Source organism: Marmota flaviventris, chromosome 12, assembly GCF_047511675.1.
Source record: "Marmota flaviventris isolate mMarFla1 chromosome 12, mMarFla1.hap1, whole genome shotgun sequence".
Taxonomy (NCBI): Eukaryota; Metazoa; Chordata; class Mammalia; order Rodentia; family Sciuridae; genus Marmota; species Marmota flaviventris.
In genome coordinates this window covers 97,313,462-97,339,933 of record NC_092509.1, presented here as the reverse complement: position 1 = coordinate 97,339,933, position 26,472 = coordinate 97,313,462, and the positions used below count along the sequence as shown (strand labels likewise).

The window sequence follows — 26,472 nt, the reverse complement described above, 5'->3', positions numbered from 1 at the left end:
ATGGTCCAGAGCTTTGGGGCAGACACTGCTGCCCTTGACCTTCCCTTCACAGAGTGTCCGGCTCTGGCAGGAGCTGCTGGCCTCTACCTGTGCCAGGAAGAGGCTCTTGCAATTCTGGGGTTGGTTGTTGGTTATGGATCCGACCTGGGGACAGACTTTTGCTGAGCCACTTTTTATTTCTGATAAACTACACACTGTTAGGCCACACACACACACACACACACACCCGTACACAATGCTCTAGCAAAATGTGCTAAGGAACCCACAGGGGGAGGGTCTCTTTGACGTGTGGCTTTCCATAATTTCTGAATAGTTTATAGTCTAATTCCCTCGCTAAGCAAATTAAACCTTTTAAGGTAACGATCAGATGGTCCAGATAGTGGCTGTGCTTGTGGACATTTGTAAGAGTCAAACACACTGGTGGGACCAGGCCCACAGTCATTTGTGACGGCCTGTAATCAAGGCAGAAGCAATTACTTAGCCCAGCAGTTCCCCCTGGGGACCGGAGGCCATACATCAGCCGGTGATGAGTCCAGGATTATCTGTCTGCCTGCCCGGGCGCTCCCGCCCAGCTCCTGCAGAACCCAGCCTGGGGCGAAGGCCTCCTGACATCTGTGGAAACTGCGTCTCCGGGACTTTCTTGGCTTGGAGGAAATGGTTTGGAACCAAGTAGATGCGAATCAGCTCCAGAGATGGCATCTGGGCTGTGGAAACTGGGTCCCCAAGTAAGGTGGGGGTCTGGCTGACACGGGGGTGGAAGGTGTGGGCAGCCTTCCTTCCTCCACCCCGGGGGAAACACAGCGGCCAGCTGCGGCAAGCCCCTGCTCTCACTTACCCAGGGTCACCCCTTTTCTCCTTTACCTCTCACCTCTGGCCATTGTCCCGGGGATCCCACCCCCAAAAGGCCTTACTGTTCATTCCCAGCCTCTGTCCTGCAAGTCCCCTGATTCCACACCTCTGCACCCTGGGAGATTTCCCTGCCACCATGTCCCCCCCCCCCCCGCCCCCGGGCAATACGAGATGTCCCCTCCTGCCAGGCCCAGCTCTGTCACCGTGCTCCCATTGCCTTCTGAGACTTCCAGGCATTCAAGGGCCCGTGATCTGGCCCCACTTCATCTTGTGCTGATTCTCAGGCCAAGGTCAAGCCAGGGTGGTCAGAGATGGGGTCTAGTTTGTTATTCTGGTCCCTGGGGAACTGGAAGTCCACTTTGAGGAGAAAGCACAGACTAGGGTTGGCTCTGCGGCCGGGGTTATGGCTGAGTAGAGCAGGTTTGCCTTGAGACTGGCTGGGGCCTGTGTCCCCAGACATCCATTCCACTGCCTGCTGGTGTCTGCCATGCCACCGTAGAGAATAAAGCCCTAGATCTGGAAGGACCTTAGGACTCAGAGATAGCAAGCCACCTGCAGATGCCCCAGGCAGGCTAAGAGTGTCAGTCACACAAGATTCCCCAAAGAATGGTCCAGCCACAGCGGCCAGGGGCCGTGGGCGTTCAAAGTGGGCCGAGAATCGGGAGCCAGGGACGGCTTTTCTGCTTTAGTGCAAACACTCCAGGTGAGTCTTCTGCCCACCTGGTAATGGCTACCACCAGGAGTGAGGGGGCAGATGAGGTGCTGGGGGACAAGAGCAGGGAAGGAGAGAGTGGCCTTGGGCCCTCCACCCGACTGTTCCAAGCCCTCACCATACATACCTGTAAGAATGGTTGTTGTGAGGTTTAAATGAGGTAATTGGCATGAAAGTGTCTGGTGCATATATGAGCTTGATCAATGTTCCCAAAAAAAGGAGATGATGTGACGCCAAAGAAAAGGGCGAGTTGGGTCCTGACCTCTTCTCTCCCACTAAGTGAGCTGTGTGATCTTAGGCATGTCACTACCTCTCTCTGGGACCCACTTTGTTAAATGAGGAGCTTGGACTTGGTTCTAGGGCTTCTGCAGTCACACTCATCTCAAAATAGTAATATCAAGTGCTCCCTAAAAATAAAATATTATACTTAAAAAAAAAAAACCAAAAGCACATCACTGGGGCAGTGCCCGCCGGCCAGGGAGGCGGGCCGGGCCTGAGCCTGTGTGCACTGGAGGGGCTGCGTCCCCCTCCCCCAACAGCCTTCTCGCTGTCAGCCTTCTCCAGATATGACCCCAGGCTACGTCTGGAGAAGGCTGACCGTACTTGGGCAGAGCTTTATGTGCCCATGACATGGCGGTGGCCTTAGAGTGGGTGGTGATATATGTTGGGAATATTGGTACATACAGTAACAGTAAATATCAGCAGCTTACCTGTCAAGTGTGGTGATAGATAAAAGAAATACATGTAGGGAAGTGGCAGCTGGGAAAAAATATATGGCCCATAGTAAATCACCACCAAGCAATTAAAGCATAAAACCAAGTTGTGTAGTTTTTGGCTTCCTCCGGATGGCGCCCATACTGTGTCGGCTCCAACACATGGGAGGCTGGTTTGGGGTCCAGGTTGGTCCCCACCACTGCCTGCCAGTGGCCAAGAGCAAGGGAGGCCCCCCGAGGAAGAGTTCTGTGTTCAAATCTCAGGTCCACTGCTCTCAGCTGGGAGATCTCAGGCAGTTACTCACCCTCTCTGAATTTGTTTCTTCGTCTATAGATGGAAACATGCCATAGGGGTGCCCACCCATCCATTCACTGGACACATATCCTGGCAGACACTGTGCCAGGCCCTGGATTCAGCTGTGAGCAGAACAGATGAAGCCCTGTTGTCATGGTGCTTGCAGAGATGTGAGGAGTGGTCCCACACTCGGTGGAATTTGGGGTCTGATCTGCTGACAGATCAGATGGAGTGTCCCAGGCTTTTGGCCTGAGCAACTGGAAGGATGAGATCACATGATCTGAGATGGGCAGGTTCTGGGGCAAGAGCAGGAGCTTGGGTTTGGACATCCAAGGTGCTGAGGAGCTGTGGGACCTGCCCGTCGGGGCCCAGGACTCCCAGGGAGCAGGCAAGGAAGAGACGGGGTGTGGGGAGCCTGTCGGTGGGGGTGGGTGAGAGGGGCTCAACCAGGGCGCTGGTTCTGAGGCCAGGTGAGCATGCTGCCAGGGAAGGGGACAGAGCCCACTGGAGGGCCAGGGAGGACGGGAGCTGACCACTGGACTTGGCTCTTGACTGGTCAAAGTGCGGCTGGGCAGGCAGGCGGGCAGCGCCCTGAGTGGATGGATTGAAGAGGATCCCCGCACGTCTAGGCCTCCTCTCGAGGTGCTCCGAGGATTCTGCCCTGGAAGGAGAAGAGAGCGGGTGGCAGGTGGGGATGTGGGGCCCAGGGTTACTTTAAGCAGCAGCAGTAACGGGGTGCTGATGGGAGGAGGCCGGTCAGGCAGGAGGAGGGCACCCTGTGCCCAGACGGGTGGGCCTTGAGCAGGGGCAGGGGTGGGGTCCCCCTGTAGGAAGCCTGGGTCAGCCAGAGCCACAGCTGCCATGTGGGTGGCCCGGGGACCCTGGGGAACAGGAAGTTGTGCTGCCAGCTGAGAGGCCCAGGAGCTGAGGATGGGCCTGGAGGGGAGGGGTCTGGGGGCGGGAGAGGGACAGGACTGGGAAGCAGTCAGGTGGCCTCCCAGGTGCGCTGTCATGGGCTCAGGCAGCCCAGCGGCAGGTGGGCTTTTCCTCAGCTCTGTGCAGCTGCCCAGGGCTGGGGCGGAGGCCATGGGGGGTTGAGGGAAGGCAGGAGGGCCGAGGGGTGCAAGGGAAGGGTGGGTGCACTGCGGGGCAGGAGGGAAGTGAGGCCCCGGGCATGAGGGACAGGGGCAGCCATGGTGGGAAGTGCAGTCTCCCGGAGTGGTTGGGGTCGGGGCACTGGAGGAGGTGGGGGGCGGGGAGCGGCAGGCAGGAGGCAGTGGTCAGCAGTGGGAGGTGGAAGTTCCAGCAGAGGTGTGGCAGGGAGAGTTTGGTCCTAACCAGATCTTGGGAGGACCATCCAGTGAAGGGTGGAGGCTGTGACCTTCAAAAGAAGAGGTCAGAGGACTGAGGGCAGGGCAGGGAGGGTGGTCTGTATGGCACTGGACCCAGAGTCACAGCGGGAGTGACGGGATGTCAGGAGCCAGGTCATCCAGTACCTAGTACAGTGGTGCTGTGGAGTGTGACGGGCTGTGGGCTGAGGTCCTGGACACAGGGGCATCACGAACGCACAGGGCCCAGTGGAGTGGGACACACAGTGGGCACATGGTGAGGAGAGCTCAGTGACCTTTCTTGGTGTTGAGTAACCACAACATGGTTACCAGGGTCTGATCACAGCACTTCACATCAGGAACGTGCCAGACATCGGTGGTCCACGTGCCCCTTGTTCTAGGAGGTTCTATGGACCCTGTATGTTGCCCTTTTCCTGCTGGATCCCACCCCCTCACCTCTGTCCCTGCATTGGTGAGCGGCCCAGCCAGGCCTGCAGAGAGCAGCAAAGGGGGACAGCTTAACAGACAGGGCTCAGGCCCAGCCCTGGAAGAGAGCGGGCAAGGAGAGAAGGCCTGGCCCCTCCCAGGGTCAAGGGGGCCCCTGAGAGCCGGCTGTCATGTCCAGCTCTTCCCCAGCCCCTCGTGCCTGTACCAGCTGTAGGAACGGGGTCAGCTGGGCCAACACCCCTGGTGCCGAGGGCCCCCATGGCAGCCCCAGCATCTCAGGGTTGAGGCCTCATGCTCCGAGCTCAGAGCTGCTGGGGGTGGGGCTGTGAGGGGCACAGGGTCCTCTACTCAAGTTCCCGTCTAGGGTGGGCATCAGAGCAGATGTGGCTGCCTTTGCCACCCATCACGTGCCACAGCAGAAGCACGAGCGCAAACGCTGGCTCTCCCACTTGCTGTGTGGCTGGGGCCGGCGGCTGGCCTCTCGAGCCTCGGTTCCTCACCTGTTTCAGGCATCACCCTTGGGAGACATTTGTGGAATGAAATGCGTTGGTGACAGCAAAGTGGGATGCACACTTCCGTGTGTTATCAACTAACTGCTGGTCTCCTCTCCACCTGCCGCTCACTCCCCGTCACAGAGGCTCTGGAAGGCGCTGCTGTCTGTGCAGAGCCAGGCCTCCCGACTTCCCCGGGCACACGCACTAAGGAGTTCACGCATCCATGATTCAGTTGGTCTTTGTTGCTTGCCTACTATGTGCTGGGCAAGGATAAGAGAGGGTTTCCAGTGGTGTAGTCAGAGGAGGGAATAACCCCACGAGGCGTCACAAGCCCGTCTTTGCATTTTTGTCATCATTTTGGACAGCTCCAGCTCCTTTCTTGGGAGTCTGGCTGTCCCCAGAGGCTGGCCAGGCGGATGGGTGGCTGGAATGACTTTCTGGAAAGCAAGGCCAGTATTCATTAAGCCTCCAATGGCGCAGGGCCCTGCACACAGTAGGTACTTGGAATGGCATGTGGGCTGCCTAGGAAAGTGGAAATTGCCAGAAGCCGGCTTCCTTGGCTGGTCCAGTCCCTCCTCCCTCACCCGGCATCCTTCGAATCTGGTCAGAATGGTCAGACTATGGTTCTCCCTGAAGCAGTTTTACCTTGCTTGGGGCCTGGGAATTCCAACCAGGCCCGGGTGTCTCATTATTGCCTGTCACAGGACAGTTGTGTGGCCTGCCATCTCTCCCTGGGACTCTGGCTGGTCTAAGATTGGAAACCTGGGAACAGTGTCTTCATCGCCCCACACCATGGCTCTGTATTCTGGGTCCACTGGTTCTGGGTAGAGGTGGGGTGGCCCTCGGGCCGGGCCAGGCCAGGGGATGTGAGGCCCCCTTGGCAAGGGCCCGTTGGCTGTGCTCCAGGGAGAAAAGGTAATGAGGAGCAACTCCCACTTAACCATCGGTATAAATCCCACAATCAGGAAAATTGCTTCAATTGCTAAAAGACGCTGGTGGGAAAGTCCATTTGTTTTTCATTTTTCTTGTGCACTTGCCCCCTGCGCATGAATCACTGTCGGTTTGTAGATTGAATTTATACCCCGTTATCTTTCATGTCTCTGGGCTCTGGTGTCGACTGGGCTTAAAGCCCTCTCTGCTTTTAGAGGTGGGAGAGGCGTGGTCCCATGGTGGGAGAAGCTTCTGGAGGGCTCCACTCTCTTCTGGGGTCTCTCCTCTGCCCAGGCCTCCACGTGAGGATTTGTTTGGGGGAAAGTCTAGATCTTCTCTGGAGCCACTCCCAGCCCCATCTTTTCAGCAAAGGGTTTGACACACCCTGCAGATGTGGGTGGTTTCTCAGGAGGGTTCCCGGCAGACCTGGTGGAGTTTCTGTTCGTTTGTAACTCACGCCTGCTTTGGGGATGGACCCGGATGAGATAGAAGGGCACAGGCTTTTGAAAACATTCTCCAGTAGCGCATAGGTGGGCTTCCTTTCTCTCTGTTCCCCAGACACGCAGATGGCCTGCTGCTTCCCTGTGACCCAGATGGCACGGTTATGCGGCACTGTGGGGAGGGCCTGTTTCTCCCCTGTGCTCTGGGAGGGGCAGGACCCTCCTGAGCGGGCCATCCACTACCATCTCCATTCTCCATGCGCATCTTCTATTTCTTTCTTTTCTTTTTTCTTTTTTTCCTTTGGGGGCATTGGTACTAGGAATTGAACCTGGAGTGTTTGACCACCGTGCTGCCTCTCAAGTCCTTTGTATTTGTTTTGAGCAGCGGTTTCACTAAGTTGCTTAGGGCCTTGCTAAATTGCTGAGGAGGGTCTCCAACACTTGCTACCCTCCTGCCTTAGCCTCTCAGGTCGCTGGGATTATAGGCAAGTGCCACCACACCCAACTCCATGTACATCCTCTAAAGACATGGGTCGTTCTTCAGTGATTTCATTATTCAACAAATAAGAACTGACTTTTTTTGGGTCCTGAATCCCTTTGGAATTCTGACACACACCTGGATGGCCTCCTGAGGCAGGATTCTGAGTAACTCGGGAAGAGTGGTTCATGAAGCCTATACTGAATCTCAGGTGGAGCACTTGGGCTCTGAGAGGCCTCTTCCATACATCCCCCACCAAATTAAGAGACATCCTAGGGATTCAGAAGCCTGGTGTCCCAAGCCTTGTTGCAGACACACTCTAACACCCTTCTGTTCCAGTCTCAGAAGAGCAGTCTTCCAATCACCATTCTGGCTCCTGGGGAGTTCACCATGCAGACATGGAGACCCCCCCCCCTTCCCTCCAGGATGCCATGTCCATGGGGGGTGGTTCAAGGCTGCAGCTGGACATGCCTGTTGCAGGCCCCTGCCCCCGCCCCCCCCCCCCAGCAGGTATCATTGCTGCTTAAGAGACCCATCATTCTGCATTAATCTGGGATTCATCATGATAGCCATGACCATAATTAATTTATTTGGTATTAATGTGGATGAAATATGTACTGTCCTTTCAGGGGAAATCAGGCTGCCTATAAGCATTAGTTAAAAGGACCATTAAAATCAAACCTTCCCCAGATCCATTAGGCGAAGTCTTTCATCCTGAAGAAGATAAAGTTCTGCCGTGTGAAGTGTCATGAATAATTAGGTTGATTGCTGTTTTAAACTCTGCCCCTGCTTCCCGAGCCCCGCCGCCTCCCTCCTCGAGGAGGGGAGGCTCACCTGCTGCAAGGCACCCCTTCCTTGCCCGCCACGGTGCTGGCCTCGTTTCCCTCTCGCCTCTGTGACCTGGCGTGGCTTTGTGGATCTCTGTGGCCAGCCTGGGGAAAGAGGCTTCCAGGACCCCGCTGGATGCGTCTTTGAGTTGTCAGCTTCTCTTCCCTTCCTAGTCCCAGCACAGGGTGGCAGTGGATGACTTTCTTTTGCCTTGATGTAGGTCCAGAAAGGGAGAGACCCAGGAGAGGCCTTCGGCAGCGTTTTCCAAACATATCTGCAGACCTCTTGCCCTGGGATGTTGCAGGGTCCTAAAGCGTGCCTCGCTAGGCCTGCCTTGGACCACCACAGGGAGGAGATGGGCCGTCCTGGTCCTGCGGGAGGGGAGGGAGAGATGGGGAGCCTGCTCTGCTGACAAGGCTTGTTTTCTCAGAGTGCCAGTGTGGACGTGGGCCTGTGCTGTTGCCTGGCCTTTTGGGGCCTCTCGCTCTGGGGAGAGGCTTCTGGGGGCTTCACATGTGGTTCCCTGTTAGACCACATCATAAAGACTAGGAAGCCTGGAGGGGAAGGTACAGCTGCCCAGGAAGGGCCCTAGAAACCCCACCCCCTGCCCCCATGATGGATGGGTGTCAATCAGGCAATGTGGAGCCCAGGGATGTCGGCCTCAGGAGAGGCATTAGTGACTAGCTCTGGTCCAACCCCTTCATTGGTGATGCAAGAGCCCAGCCTGAAGCGATGAAGCTAGTTGGAGGCCCAGAGGACGAGGTCTGGGTGTCCCCCGGGGCCCAGGGACACTGGAGTGGTGGGCTAGGAGAGGGCTGGGAGAGGGCACACCCCACGGGCATGCCTCTTCCCCCTAATCCTTTTCTGCTGCCCTGACAGGCGCTTCGGCACGAAATGCACGGCCTGCCAGCAGGGCATCCCCCCAACCCAGGTGGTCCGCAAGGCCCAGGACTTTGTCTACCACCTGCACTGCTTCGCCTGTATCATCTGCAGCCGGCAGCTGGCCACGGGGGACGAGTTCTACCTCATGGAGGATGGGCGGCTGGTGTGCAAGGAGGACTACGAGACAGCCAAGCAGAACGGTAAGTGTCCCTGCCTGTGCACTGTCCCCCTCCAGGCCTCCGTCAGGCCGTTCCCTCTGCCTGTGGTGTCCTTCTCCCTGAGCCCTGCCCGGACCTCTGGGCCCCTTCAATACTGGGCCTCCTCCTCCAGAGCCCCAGGAGCTGATTCTGGTCACCTTAACCTGCTGCACTCGCTGGCTTTGTGAAGCATGAATCAGGCTCTGGCTGTGGAGATGTGCTGTTGCCCTACTCCACGGCGGGCTCCAGCAGCCAGGGACCTCTGGTCATCCTCTTGGTGGCCTCTTTGCCTGGGCAGTCTTGGAGCTTGGTCTGCAGTGGATACTGGGGTTCTCCTGAGTGTTGACTTTGGGGTGCACTCACCTCTGCACTCCTGTGCCTCGAAGGCTGCAGACAGCAAGACCAGCACTGGCCTGTCCCCCCTGAGGGTTGGCTTGCGTTGCAGGTGTTTCCTGCCTTGGGAAGGGACTGAGGGCTGCTGCCCCAGCTGTTTCTGAAGACCTGATAGTGGAGCAAGTGCCTGGGCATTGGGCTGAGTGAGGCAACTGGGACTCAACAACATAACTGACCCCTGCCCTTGCCTCAGGGCCATTGCCCGGCTGGTGGGGCAGAGGCTGAGATCAGCAGGGAACCCTGCCTTACCTCTGCCCAGGCTGCTCTTGCCCTCCCTGGCCTGTTCTTGGGCAGCCTAGGGGCTCTCCAGCTCCTGGACAGGGCTCAGACTGGCTCCCCTCAGGAAGGCCACCCCGACTCCCTCCTTCTTGCAGCCCCACCCCTGGCTTCTCATTCCAAGCTGCACCCACAGGGTGGGGGTGTCTTACTCCAGATCTGAATTTGGGATTTGGTCACATCCAACCTAGGAATCTCAGACGCACAAACTCATGGAACATCAAGGTCTTTTGCCTTTGCCTAGAATTTTTATCAATTTAGGGTTCCACAGTGGAAAGCAGTCCTATTGATAGGTCTGTACTTGATGGAATTAAATAAATAAAGCAAAAACTGTTTCATGTATCTCCTTCCAGATCTTTCCTGGGCTCATATGTTATCTGGATCTGATCAATACATGGAGAAATTAGGTTTTTGATTAATAAATGCAGTATGAAATAGGTTTTGTGGCAGCGAGGACACAGAGGAACTCATAGGGGTCCTTGGGTGAACTAGCTGGGCCAAACTTGGCTTTGGTGGGAGGAAGGGAGGGGCAGGGAAGCCCATGGCAGAGGTTTCCTGTCTCTCTGGGGATCCTCTCTGCCATTACCCTCACACCTCTGGCTTTGCCAGGTGGACAGACCCACGGCCTCTGAAGACTGGTCTCTGCTCTGGTTCCTTAAACTCCACGCTGTTGCTTTGGGGTTCATTAGGATGTCATGAGAGAGTGGGCGGCTGGTCAGGAATAGGCCACCGATTCAGATGGGCTCGAAGACACCGAGACACCTTTGGAACCCTGATGCCCATCATCACAGATCATAAAGCACCACCCCCCTCGGTTCTCACTTCAGGGACTTGTTCATTAGACCCTGAGTCCTCCCGGCCGGCATCTCATGGTGCTGAGATGGTTCGAGAGAAGAGGGAGACAAACACAGACTGGTCGTAATCTAGCTGGGGAGGCAAGAAAGACGTGTGGGGCTCGTGATTTTATGGAAGAATATTTGCTCCGTGGGGCACTCCTCTGCAGGACAATGAGAGACACTGGCTTTGGCATCAGAGGCGGGGTGGGCGTCCCCAAGAACTTGGGGCTCCTCTGGGACGGTGTGTAGTTGACTGAGTCTTGGCTTCTCAGCTACATGTGGGGCTGGACAGAAGCTGCCCCTGTGGGCTGTCTCCCGAGGTTTAAGCAGGAAGAGGCTTGTGAACTGGGGTGTTAAGTAAGAGTGAGACTCGTGTGGGAGAGACATGCAGACAGGTAGGCGTGGCATGTTTTAGGCAGCTGAAGGCACCTCTGCCCTGTTTCCCAGGTGTCCTCTGGCTGTCAGGGAGGCGGAGCCGCTCCATCCTGGGATAGCCGGGTGGACCTTGTGCAGCAGAGGACATTTGTCTGCCTTTGAATGTGTTGTGATTTCTCCTTATCTCCCTAAGTCTTCTTTTAGGCTTATAATTTCCTCCCTTGAGCTAAACAAAGGATCTAATATATCAGCTATTTGCACCTTAGTATGAATGATTTTGTTCATTTGTTCCATCTCCTTGGATATCTGCATTTTCAAAATAATGAGGGCGCATTTTATATCAGGGATAAGTTCTAGGAGACCCTGCATAATTCAACGCTAACGTACATCGAGACTAATTTTCCCTTAGGAATTAATGCAAACCTGGGGGGAGGGGCCCCTGCCAGCATACAGATCCACAGCCTGTGAAGGAGATCTCCGCCTTAATGTTACTTTTTATTTTCTCAGCATTACCTTTAGTACCGTGCCCGAGGCTCTCTCCTAAATTAACAGCCGGGGGTATCGTGGTGTCCCTTGGCCTTCCTGATAGCATTTTATCACATTTAACTTCCGCACCAAAGTTATTGATTTTCGGGTACATTTTTCAGCACGAGCACTGCCACCACTACTTAATGAATACTTGGATGACATTGTTATAGGATATAAAAAAGATTTTAAATTATAATAACAGTGAATGTTAAAATAACAGCATAATAGTCCCCATAATCACAAGAAGAAAGCCCTGAACACACAGCAATGGTGCACCACCAAAGGCCACCAACCCGGGTGACAGGTAAACCCCAGGGGTGCTGCCGTCTGCTGTGGTAAAATGATTTCTAATTCACTAGGAAAGGCTGTTTTGAAATTAAGTGATTCCCCCCGACTTAAACTCTTTTTTCTTTCTTTGAGACGGGCTCTCACTGTGTTGCCCAGGCTGATCTTGAACTCCTGGGCCCATGCTAGCCTCCCGCTCAGCCCTCAGTAGCTGGGACTATATCTAGTCCTATATAGAGGCATTTGCCACCATCCTGGCTCACATAGTTTTCATAGTTTTATTATTTAAAAGTTTATCCATGAAGACTCTATTCATATTTTAAAAGTACACCATTTCATATCTGCATAATTCAAGTTTGCATCAAACAACATCATGCTGAACTCTAGAATTTCACAAATTGTGGAGGTTGTCTGTGTTGGCCTTACTCTCTAAGCATGGGGGCTCTGTCCTGCACCCCTGCCTTGGGTCCTGGACTCCAGGGAGGGAGATGGGTGAGAGTGGATCTGGGACGGTTCTGGGATGACAGTGGCTTATGCTGGGAAACAGCCCAAGGAGGAGAGAGGACACTGGGCTTCTACCCTCTGCTGTGTGTGTGTGTGTGTGTGTGTGTGTGTATTGCGGCCCCAGCTGCGCCACTGCTTAACCCCCTAGAACACATGGCTCCCCAAGGGCAGGTGTTGCTCCCCAAGCTTCAGACGGTGAGGCTGCTTGCCCAAGTCAGTTGCCCAGGGCCAAGAAGGCCACACCTAGGGTCTTCTACTTGGAGAACCTTTTAGAATTGTGGGGACTGACTGCCTATAAAGCTTGTAGCGAACCAGGCACACAGAAGGTGCTTAATAAGTGTTGCCTATTATTGTTGTTCCTAAGAGGTTTTTCTTGAATGTTCTTAAAGGAGAAGAGGCAGGGAAGAGGACAGGAATGTAGCAGAGGCTCTGAAGTATACATGTGAGGGGTACAGAGAACCAGGAGCCTGCAGTGGCCTTTATTCTTAGTGTCCTCCAGGGCCACTGTGCAGAGGGGGAGAGCTGTGCCCAAGTCCCAGGTGAGGCAGCAAGCTGTTTGCTCGACTGCGTGGTACTGAGCACACCAGCTGCCTCTCTGTGCCTGACTGGGAATGGAACAAACCAGCCTTTAGCTAACAGAGACTCGAGGTTCTTCTGTTCAAAACCCATCAAACACTCTGTGTTGACCAGTGCGTTACCTGGAACACTCCGGAATTCAGTGCTTTTCAAAAAATGTTGACTAAGATCCACTGTGAGAAGCTCACTTCAATTTCAACTCAGGGCGCACATTCAAACAGGGAAAGTGAACAAGTTTCATGAAACACTGCTCTGTCTCTTCATCCTGTTTCCTCTTTTAGTTTTGATTGACTAGATTGACTTTATAAGCCACTAGTGGGTTCTGACCCGTAGATCATAAACACTGCTTGGACGGCGAGTGAGATGCAGGCTGTCCTCAGTTGGGAGCCCAGGGAGGCCATGGCAGAGGCCATGAGGTGGGACCAGGGGAGACAGAGGCTCTGGAGGGGAGCCAGAGGCCAGGGACTTGGGGGCAGTGCACCTCACTTTCAGTGCTGTGGAGGCTGCAGGGGTGGGGACCACGCGATGGTGATGCTCGCCCTCTTCCCCAGCCCTACACGGAGCAAGTGTTCTACTGCCTGGGGGGAAGGAAGGAGGAGGCCCAGCTGCTTCCAACCTGCTGATTCAGTAAGGGGTGGTTTTCATTGCAGATGACTCCGAGGCTGGAGCTAAGCGGCCACGGACCACCATCACAGCCAAGCAGCTGGAGACACTAAAGAATGCCTACAAGAACTCCCCGAAACCCGCGCGCCACGTGAGGGAGCAGCTGTCCTCGGAGACAGGCCTGGACATGAGGGTTGTTCAGGTTAGAGGCCAGCCCTCCTTTGCCCTCTGGGGATCTGGGCCTCTGGCAGGGAGGGACAGAGTGTGGTGTCCAGAGCCAGGAACTGGTGTGACATCACCATCCCCATGGGCAGTTGGGCTCAGGGCAGTGACCCCGTGTCCCTGGGGGTGTTAGCCAGAATCTCAGGCAGAGTTCAGAGGCCCAGGCTGGAGAGAGCAGGGGCAGGAGAATAGGCTTTAGTCTGTCTCCAGCCACCTGCGTTTGGGTCCTGGAGGCTTTGGGCTGATGGCGCACTCCCCCTGAGTCCCTTGTGCTTTGTGGCAGGTTTGGTTTCAGAACAGGAGGGCCAAGGAGAAACGCTTGAAGAAGGACGCAGGGCGGCATCGCTGGGGACAGTTCTATAAGAGCGTCAAGAGGAGCCGGGGAGGCAGCAAGCAGGAGAAGGAGAGCTCGGCAGAGGACTGTGGGGTTAGTGACAGTGAGCTGAGCTTCCGAGGTGAGCAGGGCTGGGGGCGGGGGGGGGGGGGGCGAGGCCGAGGTCCTAGGGAAGTCCCCTGGGGAACAGTAGGCCCTGGCTTACTGGCGGCTCTTTCTTCAGGCCTTGGCAACTCCCTCCCAAGACCTCAGTAAAGGGTGGGGAAGGTGCTAGGTCCCTTCAGGACGGGACAGGGAATAGAAAAGGAAAGGAACAGGTCCGTGGGGTGCAGCCAGGCCCTACTCATGGCCCTGAGGTCCCCCTCATTTCCTGCTGACTGGGGTGCCCTCACCAGACCACCCAGCTGTGAACAGAGGGCTGCATCTCAGTGCTTGCCCCAACCCTGTTCCTGCACCTCTCCCTTTTGTGGGGACACTGGCCACCTCCTATGGTCCCCTAAAGGAACCCTGTCCTCCTATCCTGGTGACAGGAAGCACGCTCAACAGGCCTCTTCCTGGAGATCACTGCTGTGAGTGCATGTGAGCGGGGCACTTGCTTCCTCTCGACCCGGCACAGGAGCTTTGCAGCATGCGCTCTGTTCAGATTGGGGCATCAGCAAAATTGCAAATTACTGCACACAGTGGATCCCCAGGTTGTTCACAAATAACCCTACCTGCTCTCAGTTACCGAGTCCGCAAATGGGGAAGGACTTCTGTTGGGGACGGCAAGGACACTGATCAGAAGCCTAGCTTGTAGGGTGGCTCTATTAGAGCAACTCATTTTTCATGAGCTGCTGCATTCCCATCTATAAATGGGGAGTGCCCCCGCATGTCATCTCAGTCACTGGGCTCAGTGAACACACCAGCTGTCGATGTGCCCAGGGGAAAGCTAAGCACACTTGTACTCAGGGAGGGTGTGACTGTCCCTACAGGAGCCAGTGGCTCCCATAGCCAAAGGGCCAAATCATGGCCATTTTAGAGTGGAGCTGAGCCTTCTGCATCCTGCTCCCTTTGAAGGACATCAGCCTTCCCTTGCCCCTTGCTTTTACATTTTCACGGGTGGCATGGGAGGTCTCTGAGGGATGGGTTTTGAATAGTGTAGGGAGGCTTCTTACAGGAATTGATGTGTAGCCCAGGTGGGAAAGTGGAAGAAGTTTGTGGGACAGAGGGTGGAATGAGTGGCCTAGAGGAGCACAGTGTCTGAGAGGACTGAGGCTCAGCCGGGAGGTCTGCTGAGACCTACAGGTCAGAAGGCCCAGGACCCCATTCTCACCTGTCTACTTGGCAGGATTGGGAAAGTCACCTAATCTCATCTGAGCTGTTGAGATCCACGCTTGAAATTCAGTATTGTTAAAGCATTCCTGTTGGGTGCAGATGGGTCCCAGACTGACATAGCATTAGTCTCTCTGGGCATTTATAAAATCCTTTATTTCTTAAGGCTAAAATTTCTGGCCTCTGTTGGAGAGACGAATTCTTTCATGTGATAAAGATTGCACTAGATCCCCTTAATGAAATGGCTCAAGAGACAAGAGGGTCCAGTGGCCTTAAATGATTTTTGCCTGCAGTGAAGAGCTTATTGAATAGAGAGAAGCCAAGTCCTTTGATACTGAACCTCCTTTCTGGGTAGACCAGAAGGATTTTGTACACATGTCTAAGCAAGGTCCCCAGCTTAGTTCTATCCTGCTTGTTTCCCAGCCAATGAAACTAAGCACTTTTCTCATTGAAAGCTTTTAGAGTAAATCTTGGCAGCACATATTTGTCACTTGTGATAACACCACCCACCAACCCTGGGGTGTTCATACTCCTGAGTGTTGCCTGAATATTTTAGTACACCAGATACACGGGGCCAACAAGCTCATCAAATATATGTCCAGCCTTCTGGGACCTGAGAATTGGTCTCTGCAGGTGTTTCTTATTTTGCCCCTTGACCTGGGTTGGTCCCTGGAGGCCAGGTGGATTGGCTGCTGTCTGACCTTTGCTTGGCAGAGAGACAGCTGCTGCCTTTGGGTATCTTCCCCAGTCATGGGTTCCTAGGTTGTGAAGAGCAGAGACCACTGAAGTCCTGGCAGCTGACAATAAATCTCCATTCTTTTGTCCACAGAAGATCAAATTCTCTCAGAACTTGGCCACACCAATAGGATTTATGGCAACGTGGGGGACGTTACAGGTGGACAGTTAATGAATGGGAACTTCTCCATGGACGGGACAGGACAATCCTATCAGGACTTGAGGGATGGGAGTCCCTATGGAATCCCCCAGTCTCCATCCTCCATATCGTCCCTGCCATCCCACGCTCCCTTGCTCAATGGGCTGGATTACACGGTGGACAGTAATTTGGGCATCATTGCGCATGCAGGGCAGGGCGTGAGCCAGACGCTGAGAGCCATGGCTGGGGGACCCACCTCTGACATCTCCACAGGAAGCAGTGTAGGCTACCCCGACTTTCCAACTAGCCCAGCCTCTTGGCTTGATGAAATGGATCATCCTGCTTTTTAAACTTCTCTCCTCCCCACCCTACCTGTCCTCCTGGTTTGAGAGAATATCTTCAAGGATCAAAGGAGACTTGCCTTTTAAGGATCAAAAGTGCGCCAATGTGAATTTCCATTATTTTCAATGGAAGTGCTCTGCTGGGTCCTAGCAGGCTGTGCGGCCTCCCTAGGGCACGGCTTTCTTGGAGGAGGCAGGAGAGCAGCCTTAGCTGAGACGGCACAGGGGGACAGCCTGGAGCTCTAGGTGCTGGCTTGCTGGCGCTCTCCCTGCCTGCCCTGCTTGGTGGCTTTGGCTGCTCAGTGCTTTGGTAGCACAAGGTGACTGTGATAGGCCACCTGGGCCTCTGGGAACTGTGCTCCAACCGGTGTGTCTCACACAATGCCTCCCCGACCCCGGCTCTCACCAGAGCCGAGATTCCTGAGGTAGAGCATCAAGGCCCTTGAGTATAATGAGATGGTTCTGGACCTCGCTGATCGAACCCTGATTTTCAAAATAAAATAGCCAGTTTCTAAAGGTCAGTGAACACGTTGATGGCCACAATTTGATATTAAAAACACACCCCTCTCCTTTCCTTTTTGTTGCTGTGAAATTATGACTTCTTTCCTATGCGAAAGTACAAACCAGAGAATAATCAACGGTTTTAGTTTTTAAGAAATCCCATCTAGACCACTGAATCCCTCACGGCAAGAAGTGGTTTTCATTGCAGGTGACTCTGAGGCTGGAGCTGAGTGGCCTGGACCTTCACAAGCTGCCCGATGAGTCCCCTTGGCACAGTGTGCCTTTTTTGATTTGCTCGTATCAGTTACTACCCAAGACAGGCTGCGGGCTACACAGTGATCAAAGCTAACCATGGAGAGAGCAGAGTGACAATCAGTGACAGCACCTGGAGATGCATTTGGGTTCCAACTGTGCAGTCTGCTTAGCCACATGGGCAGATGCCAGTCTCCTTGTGGGGTGAAATGAAATTTGGAGTTTGCCTTGGGGGCGTTGGTTTAGGTGAGCTTGCAAGTCTGCCCTCCTCCCCCTAAAACATGAAAGCCTTCTCTGCTGTGCTTGCTGACTCCACCGAAGACAGCAATGCTTTTTTGGCTTACCTTGGTTGGGAGGAATACTCTAGGGTCTAAAAGGTTTCAAGCGGTCCTTGGGCTGCATCTCTCTGGGTTGCTTGCTGGACTGGTGCCATGCCCCGGGCTCCTGTCCTGTGCTCAGAAGCCAGAGCTCCCCAGCTAGTGGCAGTGCAGGGACTTCCTGCTTGCAGGTTTGCAGAGCATGTCACTAAGCCTGCAGCAAGGTCAAAGCTGCAACTGCCACCTTGTGCACCCCACTTCTGGCCATCAGGATGCTCTCCATGTGTAAGCTGGGAATTTAGCCAGCTGCAATGTATTTCCACTCCCTTGGGAAACTGTGGTTTGCTTCTTCTGGCCTCCCATTCTCTTAAATGAGATTGGCAGGGTAGGAAGAATGCAAAGGCCTTGCCTTTCTTTCATATGAAGTGATGGGGCCAAAGACCCGAAGGACCCTTCCTTCTGTGATGGTTGATCACCCTGTGAAGACTGCAGAGATTTAGGCATGCTGCAGGCAGACTAAGGGAAGTGTCTTTTTAAAGCTCTGTTCCAGGGCTGCAGTAAGTTCCATTAAGTATCTTTAAGAGACACAGTCAATGAATTCCTGGAGCAGCCTTCAGGCCACCTATCCTCTGATCAGTTTTGTAGCATACCCTTTTTTTTTTTTTGGTGGATTGCAAATGCCCTCATTTTTGCCTGGGGAGTCTGCAAATATGGACTCTTTTCTTGAGGCTCCATGTTTGTGGATAGTGGTACGTTAAGCCCATCCAATTCTATGCTATTGGAAGTCCCCAACAAGGTGGGGTGGGAATGGACACAAATGCAAGATAATAAGCATGTGAAGAGAGGGAGATCACAACCTTCTGTTTGGAGGCCAACTTCCTGAATACATGCTTCTCAGCAGGCCGCTCGAAATACACAGGCGAGAGGCTGTGTGGCAAGCCAGTGGAAAGCTGCCCGGCCAGGTCCCTACTGAGCTTAATATCTCATGGGTTCAGAGGTGAGTATAGTGTAGGACAGCAGGATCTTTAAAGGGGGTCCTGCCCTCTGTATAGCACTATAAAAGATCAATTTAGGTTGAGCTGTTTTATTTTTATAAAGGAGTTAATCATACTCCCAGTTCAATGGTAGAAGTATAGGAGGCTGTCCTCCCACCGAGAGGTCTCTTGAGGGAATCTGGGTAGTGCAGTGATGTTGGTGGTAGCTCAGAGGTGCTGGAAAAGAGGTCCTGAGACAGCACTGACCACAAGTCCAAGAGAGCTGTATTTAAGGTGCATTCCCAGAGCCACCTCCCTGGAGAGCAGCAAACATGGGTGCCTATTTAGAAGCACAGTCACAACCGGTCTCAGACTTTAAGTGGCTCTCCATGCAAATTGTGCTGCATGACGATGGGCCAGTGTCACTGGTGAGCACTGTGTTCTGAGACTTAGCTGCCCCCAGAGGCACTCCTCTATTAGACTCCTCACACGTCTACTACTGGAGTATCTGGTGCCACCTGGCAACTGCTCCCCCCTTGCTAAATGACACAGATGAACTTAAGAAATGACACAAGACCTTCTAGAGGCATTTGCAATATTTGGGCCTGTCTTTGAGAGCAGTTAACAAAGATGATCCTCTGTGCCACCCAACAGACTTTAGAGCAGGAAGCTTCTGAACACTGGAGTAAATTAATAACTGACCCCCCAAGTTCCCAGTGGTAATTGGATAAGCAAAATGTGAACTAAGTGGATACGGACAAATCTGTAATTGCTGAAAAGTGATTAAATCAGAGAGGCAGTACCAAATCTAAGGGCTCACCGTGGGTAAATCCTGTTGTTGGGAAGTGGGGTTCTTGGCTCTTCAAGGACTTGCTGTGCAACCCCAAGCAACTCTTTCTGGTCTATATGCTTGCTCTTTCTTGCTTCCCCTGATAGTTATGAGCATAATGTAAGAAGAACATCAACTATCATACTGATAATATTGTTCCTGCAAATTAATATAGTGAATAACAGGGAAAAAGATCAAAATTAAGACCTAAGAGAAGCATTTGGCAGTGTCCTTGAAGGCTTTTTGTGCCACTGTAAAACATAAAATCTGATAAGATAATTGGGGGCCATTAGATCTTCATCATTAAGTTCACTTTGCAAGAAATGTAAGGAATCTGTAGAAAAAGACATCCCCATCTGGAGCTCAGAGCTGCTCATCTGAACCCACTGCCTCCTTGTAGGAGGTGGCTCGAGGCTTCTGATGAGCCAAGGCTGTGTGCTGTGTGACAGTCCACTACCTGCCCCCTGACCACCACACAGCCTTCCCGGCACGCCCCACTGACACCCAGGTTACAGCCATGGAACGATGGCCACACCTCTTCAGCCAGCAGGGCCCAGATAGCCCGAGGAGGCTCATTTTTAAACATTGCACTTTAAAAATTGGAAACCATGAGATGAAGAGAAATTCAATTAAGCGGAAATGAGTTTTGTTTTATTGCCTGCTGCTGAAGGGCTCTGGGCATGCTGAAAGCTAAATAAAAGCACATCACTGGCTCTCTCTTTTCTGGGATTGGTCAATTGGCCCTTTTGGCAGTGGTTGCTCCAACTGCTCTAACACGGTGACTGGAGCCAAAAAGAGAGAGCTCAGCCAAGTCATCCCATCCACACTCTGCTTGGTAGGACCACACTAAAAGCACAGTTTCATGCTGCTAGCTCTGGTGAGGAGACAGCTGCAGGTTTGGAGGTGCGCCAAGCATTCCTTTGCTTAGGGAGGCAGAGCACAGGTGGACGGAGCAAGGACACCCCCACTTTCACCTGTTGCTCACCTAGAGACAAGGATCACATTGTACTTTCCCACTTGAGGACTGTGTTCAGCCTAAGGAGCAGGTTCAGGGCCACAGAACCCCAGAAGCCGCTCCGAGTGCACATTCAGCCCTCAAAGCCCCAGGTCCCTGAGCTCTGGATTGTTGCCCTCATCCTTCGCAGTGTAAATTTTGTACAGTTAAAAAGAAATGAGTCTCGTTTCCTGGAAAAAATAAAAAAGAAAAAGAAAAAAAAAAAAAAAGGACCCACCCATCCTTATTTATTGCCATGTGACTTTGGAGAGCAGAAGCTGGTGCGTTTGTCTGTATATTGCCTCCTGTGTGTTGGCATGAGATGTGTACGGTAAAACTGTGTAAAATAAACATGGAAATTCTTTAGAAGCTGATGTGTCTTGATTTTGGTTTGGTTTTCTGGCCGTTTCCCCTCTTGACATAATAGAAGGCTGAGGCACAGGAGGGCCTTTCATCACCAGAAGGAAACCAGAGAGACAACTCTGAACTCTGGGACTGCTTACAGCCCTGAAATACCAGAACTACTCAATGAAGGATTGATAGAGGAGGTTCTATGATTACCTAACAGCAACTCCTTCTGCCCCTAAATTTAGGGAGTTGGAAGAAAAAAAATGTTGGCCACATAACTTTTAGTTATTGTTTGTTTGGTTACTTTTTTGGTACTGGGGGTTGAACCCAGGGGCTCTTAACCACTGAGCCACATCCCCAGCCCTTCCCCTTTTTCTTTGTGTTTTGCTTAGAGACAGGGTCTCACTGAACTTGCTAAGTTGCTCTGAACTTGAGATTCTCTTGCCTGAGACGTCCCGAGCCCCTGGGATTACCAGTGTGCCCCACCATGCTCGGCCTTGTTCTGTTACATTTTAAAGTCCTTCACATTTAGTTATTTCCTCTAGAGAAAGGATGTGCACATTTCTGTATTTGGCTGAGGGGACAGGACAGAAACACCTCAATCAGAGTCATCAAGGCTCCTAGACAAATGCTTTTTAGGAAAATCTCCATCCTGGTTTCCTCTCTGCATGAGGTGTGTTAGTATGCAGGCCCTGAATGGAAAGAAAATATTTTTTAATTAAAACAAACAAAAAACTGAAGTGTAGTTCCTCACACTAGCCACATTCCAACTGCTCAAGGGCTATTTGTGGCTACTACTGGCTTCTGTATTTGGACAGCACAGGCGTAAACATTTCTATCACTGCAGAAAGTTCTGCGTGGTGCTGACAGAGTCCGCCTAGGGAGGATGGGCAGGCAAAACTCACTGATTACATGTGCAGCTCCTGGCTATCCTGGAGGACCCAGAGTGAGGCACCCTGAGGCTCCTCAGACACTGGCAACATCTTCACCATCGTATTTTGTGTGGGGCATCCCCCACCCACCTTCTCTTTGTTTTTTCCTTCTTTCTTGGGCAGAGGGGCAGGGGGAGGGGAGCACTCCATAGTGACTTGCTAGGTATTTGCAGCACGCTGTGCTCTGTGCCTGTGTTCTCTGACCAGTGCTGCCAGGGGGTTGTTGTGACTTAACTGGGGTCCCAGACACACTTTGGGCCCCAAAGTCTTCAGTGGAGACTCAAAGCTTTGCCAACAAGATTTGGTGTCCTTGGCCAAACTTACCTGTGTGGTGAGTACTTTATTAGGTTGAGGAAGATAAAAAAGACCACACTGGGTTATGCAGCAAGGAGACAAGGTCACTGTGGGAGTAGGTATGGCTGGGATACTGGCCCTAAGACTGTTTTCTTCTCTGCCCAGTCCTTTGAGTGGACATTAGGGCAGTTCTCAACATGTCTGTGAAAGGTTCTGTGGCTTCACATTCAGCTACTTGTCTGAGTATTCCTGATGCACTAATAATGGGCGAGGAGAGACTTTGGGTCAGAGTATGCAGCAGACACCATGTCTTGGGCAGTCCAGTTCATCTTCCATTCTCGAACCCCATGTCACCAGCCTGTCTGCACTGAGTCTTTGCTTTCAGCACACTGTCAACTGTTTTGAGGACAGCTGGCCCACAGCCATGGGACCATTTCCACTTCATGCTGTAGGGCACGTGGCTCCCACCAGGATGCCAGCTTCACAACTATTAAAACTATCCTCAGCTCACAAAGGACAGGATCGGGTTTTTCTTTTTTGTTTAGTCGCGGGAGAGCAGCTCCTGTGTAGTCTCTCTTTCTGACAGTGGCTTTCTAGAAAAACAGCTGTTTAACGAAGAATAAAGAAATCACTGGCCAGAAAGCATTAAATAAGACCCACGGGGGGTGGGGGGGTGGGAATGGAGGCCGACAGTCAGTTTCCACTGCTCTCCAACCTTCTTTCTCTTTGGGCCCACAATTCTACTTGGCTAAAATCACAAAATAACAAAAAGAGACCACAGCAATGTTGTGAATTTTAACCGATTGCTACCCATAAGAGATGATCCTCAACATCCATTTCTTTAGTTTTGATACTTGAGATACGGTTTAAAAACTGTCCTTCACAGTCTAAAATGAGAATTGTTCAATCCCTTTGCCACACTTCCTTAGCAGAATGCCATTTCAGCTTGATCACCCAGGATTCCTGGTGCCTTTCTTCATAAAGTCCTTTGCCTGCCTGTGCCCACAGCGGTGATCAAGCTCAGCTTAGATGATTATTTGGACCACGGCTGCTGCAGGGAGGTAAAGTGTTCAGTTATTGCTGTTGCAGAAATCCTGAGTTAGGAGGGGAAAACCAATGTTTATCAAATGGGGCCAAATCATTAGGAAGAGGGAAATTTTTATCATCCTTCTAAAAGGAGTCATAAAAATAAACCATCTGAACTATTAAGTAAAGATTTTTTAAAATGATTGGCCCCTGCCCTAGGAAGAGTATGTCACGTCATTTTAGAGAAAGCACTTGTGGGATTTTGCATGTAACAGTTGCCTCTTTAGGACCTTTTCCTTCATTTTCTTATTTCTGCCAATGAGATGTCAGGATTGTCCTTTAGAATGCTTTCCTCTTGGTGGTTTTTCCTTTGGCCATCTCCCCAAATACAAGAATTCAATTCAGATACAGTGTGCAAACTGTTTTTTAACTTTGTGATTAATGGGACAAGCTATAGACTGTACCTGACAGGATACACATTTCCCCATTTTCAAAACATTGATATGGTTAAGAACGGTACCATGGAAGGGACTCCTAGGAGATAAGGTCTCCATGGGACTCCCCTGACTGACCCTCTGGACTGCTCAGTGGGCTGCTGGACCAGCCAGAGTTGATAGAGGTTGAGTTGTCTCTAGAGGCAGGTTTAAAAGACTTTTCTTTTTAAAAATTTTTTATTTGTTCTTTTTAGTTGTACATGACAGTAGAATATATTTTGACATATTTATACAAACACGGAGTACATCTTACTCTAATTAGAATCCCAGTCTTGTGGCTGTACATGGATATGGAGATCCATGGTGGTGCATTTATATATGTACACAGGAAAGTTCAGTCAGATTCACTCCATGTCTTTCCTATTTCTGTCTCCCCTCCCTTCTTGTCTTCCTCTTGCTTACCAAATCTGGTCTAGGATCTTCTGTGGTTGGGAGAGGCATGGGGATTTGGGTAAAGCTGGAAACTACTTCATGAAAGATAAAATATAGCCCCCCACCCCCCCCCAAAAGAGGTACTGGCACACACTTGCAGTTGGAAATAAGCAGGACTTTTTTTTTTTTTTTAAAGGCTATTAAAATGGTAAATAGGTTTCAACAGATGGCTTCTGCACAGCAATGGAAAGCCCAGGCAAGGACTTTGGGGTTAAATCTCATATTTTAGTCACCTGGGACTAGTTTATTATTGCAGAAAAACAAACATCCATAAAGTTGACAGCTTCCTCCCCTCCTCCCAAGTGGAGTCCTTCAAGGCTGCCTGGTCACTGGCCAGCTGATGGGTGGCTGCCTGCAGATAGTGACCTAGGGAATTAAAGTCACTTTTTCGACACCTGTCAACTGCAGGGCTTAAAGCTTACCAGGCTGGAATCATACGATAAACAAGAAACTATATTATGGTGGGCCAGGACTTTTATAGTCAATATATGTGCTGGCTTTTTAAAAAAATCATTTTAACATTTAATGCTTCTCAATTAAAGTGATTTCCTGGAGTGGACGCCAAGCTTCGTACAGAATGCACATTAACCACTTTCTGTATCGGTAGTTAAAGGCACTGAGGGATTTAAACAGCAATCCACAAGTCTGTTCAGTCAAGGTTTGGCGGAATAAAGCAGATTATAAACAATAATATATGTCTTTCTCTTCTTTTATTGGAAGGGTTCCAAACTCACAAACAGAGCTAAAGTGCTATAAACATATCCAGGACTAAGCTTTGTGCTCCACAAATGTACTCCATGAGAGCCATGGGCACTGGCTGAACACTCTATCCTGTGTGCGTGTGTGTGCACGTACTTTTAAAAGAGCCTTTTATTACACAAAGTGTCCATCAACTAAACTTACCTTCTAAATATTAAAATGGAAATCAGGATTGCTATACAAGTGAGAGCGAAAATAAATCCTGCTTGCAGTGTAGGTGATGAATTCGTTGCTGCTGCCCATTGCAAGTCATCTCTGCGCTCCTTAATGCCTTCAGACTCCCACATGTTCAGCTACTGCATTCAGTGGTTATAGGTTCAAATGGTCATTTTTCCATCTAGAAGACAAACCCACACGGAAGGCCCAGAGTTCTACCATGAAGGAAAAGCATGTTGAGGAGCAGCCCCTCCTGTCTTCCGTCTGGTTTTCTACCTCTATTGCTAACACATGTTTACTCTGACATGTATGAAGAAAACCACCAAGGAAGATTCTGTCCTGAATATAAACCAGCATATAACTTGTGAATACCCCAATTTGGGGCCAGGAAGCTTTGCTGGAGGAAGGAATACTGCCCTCAGAAATGACTCGGCATGTGCATCCCCAAAGAGGAGAGTAAAACACAAAGAAAAATAACTACTTTGCAATTGTGCCAAGAGAAAGTGAAATAAGAAAATATAGGAAAGGAAATTTTGAAGAATTAGCATATAAAAATAAAAAAATGCTAAGGGAGAAGGAAGGAAGCCATCAACACCTAATAACTATGTTGATCTGCACAAGGATCTTGCCATTAAGTTCTGCTTTTCAGGGAGGAGCGTGACAAGAATTTTCTAAGGATAAGTGAATAAAGATCAGGTTAAATAGCATTCCCAGTTCAGTTCTTTAGTGTAATACCAATTACTGCACATTTAAAAAATGGATCATACTTGGCGCATAATAAATGTTAGCTAATAAGTGTAACAAGGACGTTTTTTCCCGCCGGAGTCTGATATTCTCTATACTTTGACCCAATCTTTTTGCTGCAGGAACTGTGAATCTTTGTAGAAATACAGATGCTCAATACATTTGTGGTCTACATATGTACTCCATGAAAGCCACAGGTAGTTTCTATCCTGTGTGTGTGCACGTATGTGTACTTCAAAAGAATCTATTGTGCAAAGTGTCCATCAACTGAATTTACCTTCTAAATGTTAAAATAATAAATAAATTTTCAAGTTACTCAATTACAAAAGACTGCATTAAGGTTTACGTTATAAAGAGAAAGCCCAGTGATTGTACATAAAATCCCAGAAGAGGCCTGACATTGCTCCTCTGAAGGTGGCTGCTTTTGCTTACCCTGATAACATGGTTCAAGGAAAACTTTTGTACTTGTTATCAAGATCTGAGTAAATAAAATAATGTATATTGCAATGTTTTATATATGATAAAGCCTATAAAAATATTGAGTGTTGTACTGATTTTAGTTGTATGACCCTAGACAAGTTCTGGGCTTCAATTTCCTCATTTGTAAAAGAGACAAAAATAACAATTATTTCTACTTTTACAATTATCCTGAGGCTCAATTAAGATACTTGTGTATAAATTCCTATATAAAAATAAGTTTAACTGCTCTTATTTCATTGAAGCTAAGATATCACTGATTGGGGCTGGGTTTGACGCTCAGTGGTAGATACACTTTCCTGGCACGTGTGAGACACTGGGTTTGAGTCTCAGCACTACGAAAAAATAAATAAAATAAAGGTATTGTGTCCATCTACAGCTATAAATAGTAAAAAAGATATCACTGATTATAAGATATATTAGTTATGTGTCACTAAGAACCCAAACACCCAAAACACTGCTGATTTAACTGTGACGTGCTATTCTCTGTAAAAATGTTGAATATGTTAATGTGAAAATCTCCATCTCAGAATTGATCAAATGTAGTGTTATAACTACTATGAAAACACTTGATCCAATCCTCACCCTATGACTCAGGATTTGGAATTTATTCATAAATATTTCAACTTAGTATTTTCATTACTAAACTGGAGCTGGAGGGTTACATACCTGTTTAGTGTATGAGGGGATTTTTTAAGGATTGAAGTTTGGTAAAAGCCTTCATGTTCCTTCTTAAAAAAAAAAAATAAAGGTGTGTAAGTCTTCATGTTCAACTGAGGCATTTGTTTGCCTGGAGACTAAACCTTTCTGCAACCCAAGCGCAACTCTGCCACAGCCACAGGCCTCGTCCATTAATCTCAGGGATGACGTCCTGTATGTGGAATAATAACCC

At 50.6% G+C, this 26,472-nt stretch overlaps 1 protein-coding gene and 1 long non-coding RNA gene across 2 annotated transcripts in view; one reads left to right on the top strand and one right to left on the bottom strand.

Annotated features, from left to right (window-relative positions):
- The window catches only part of Lhx4 (LIM homeobox 4), a 41,477-nt gene extending 21,202 nt beyond the window's left edge, over window positions 1-20,275 (top strand). Inside the window, exons 3-6 of the mRNA XM_027935003.2 lie at window positions 8,394-8,596; window positions 13,017-13,171; window positions 13,475-13,646; window positions 15,666-20,275. Of these exons, the coding sequence (XP_027790804.1) occupies window positions 8,394-8,596; window positions 13,017-13,171; window positions 13,475-13,646; window positions 15,666-16,060 (925 nt within the window). The 3' untranslated portion in view covers window positions 16,061-20,275. The remainder of the gene's footprint in view (window positions 1-8,393; window positions 8,597-13,016; window positions 13,172-13,474; window positions 13,647-15,665) is intronic.
- A 348-nt stretch (window positions 20,276-20,623) lies between these two features.
- Window positions 20,624-25,416, bottom strand: LOC114092421 (uncharacterized). The gene is made up of 3 exons (XR_003582714.2): window positions 24,348-25,416; window positions 21,523-22,097; window positions 20,624-20,958 (listed from the first exon to the last, which is right to left on the bottom strand). It is a non-coding gene; the product is annotated as an uncharacterized lncRNA (long non-coding RNA).
- Between the last annotated feature and the right edge of the window lie 1,056 nt (window positions 25,417-26,472).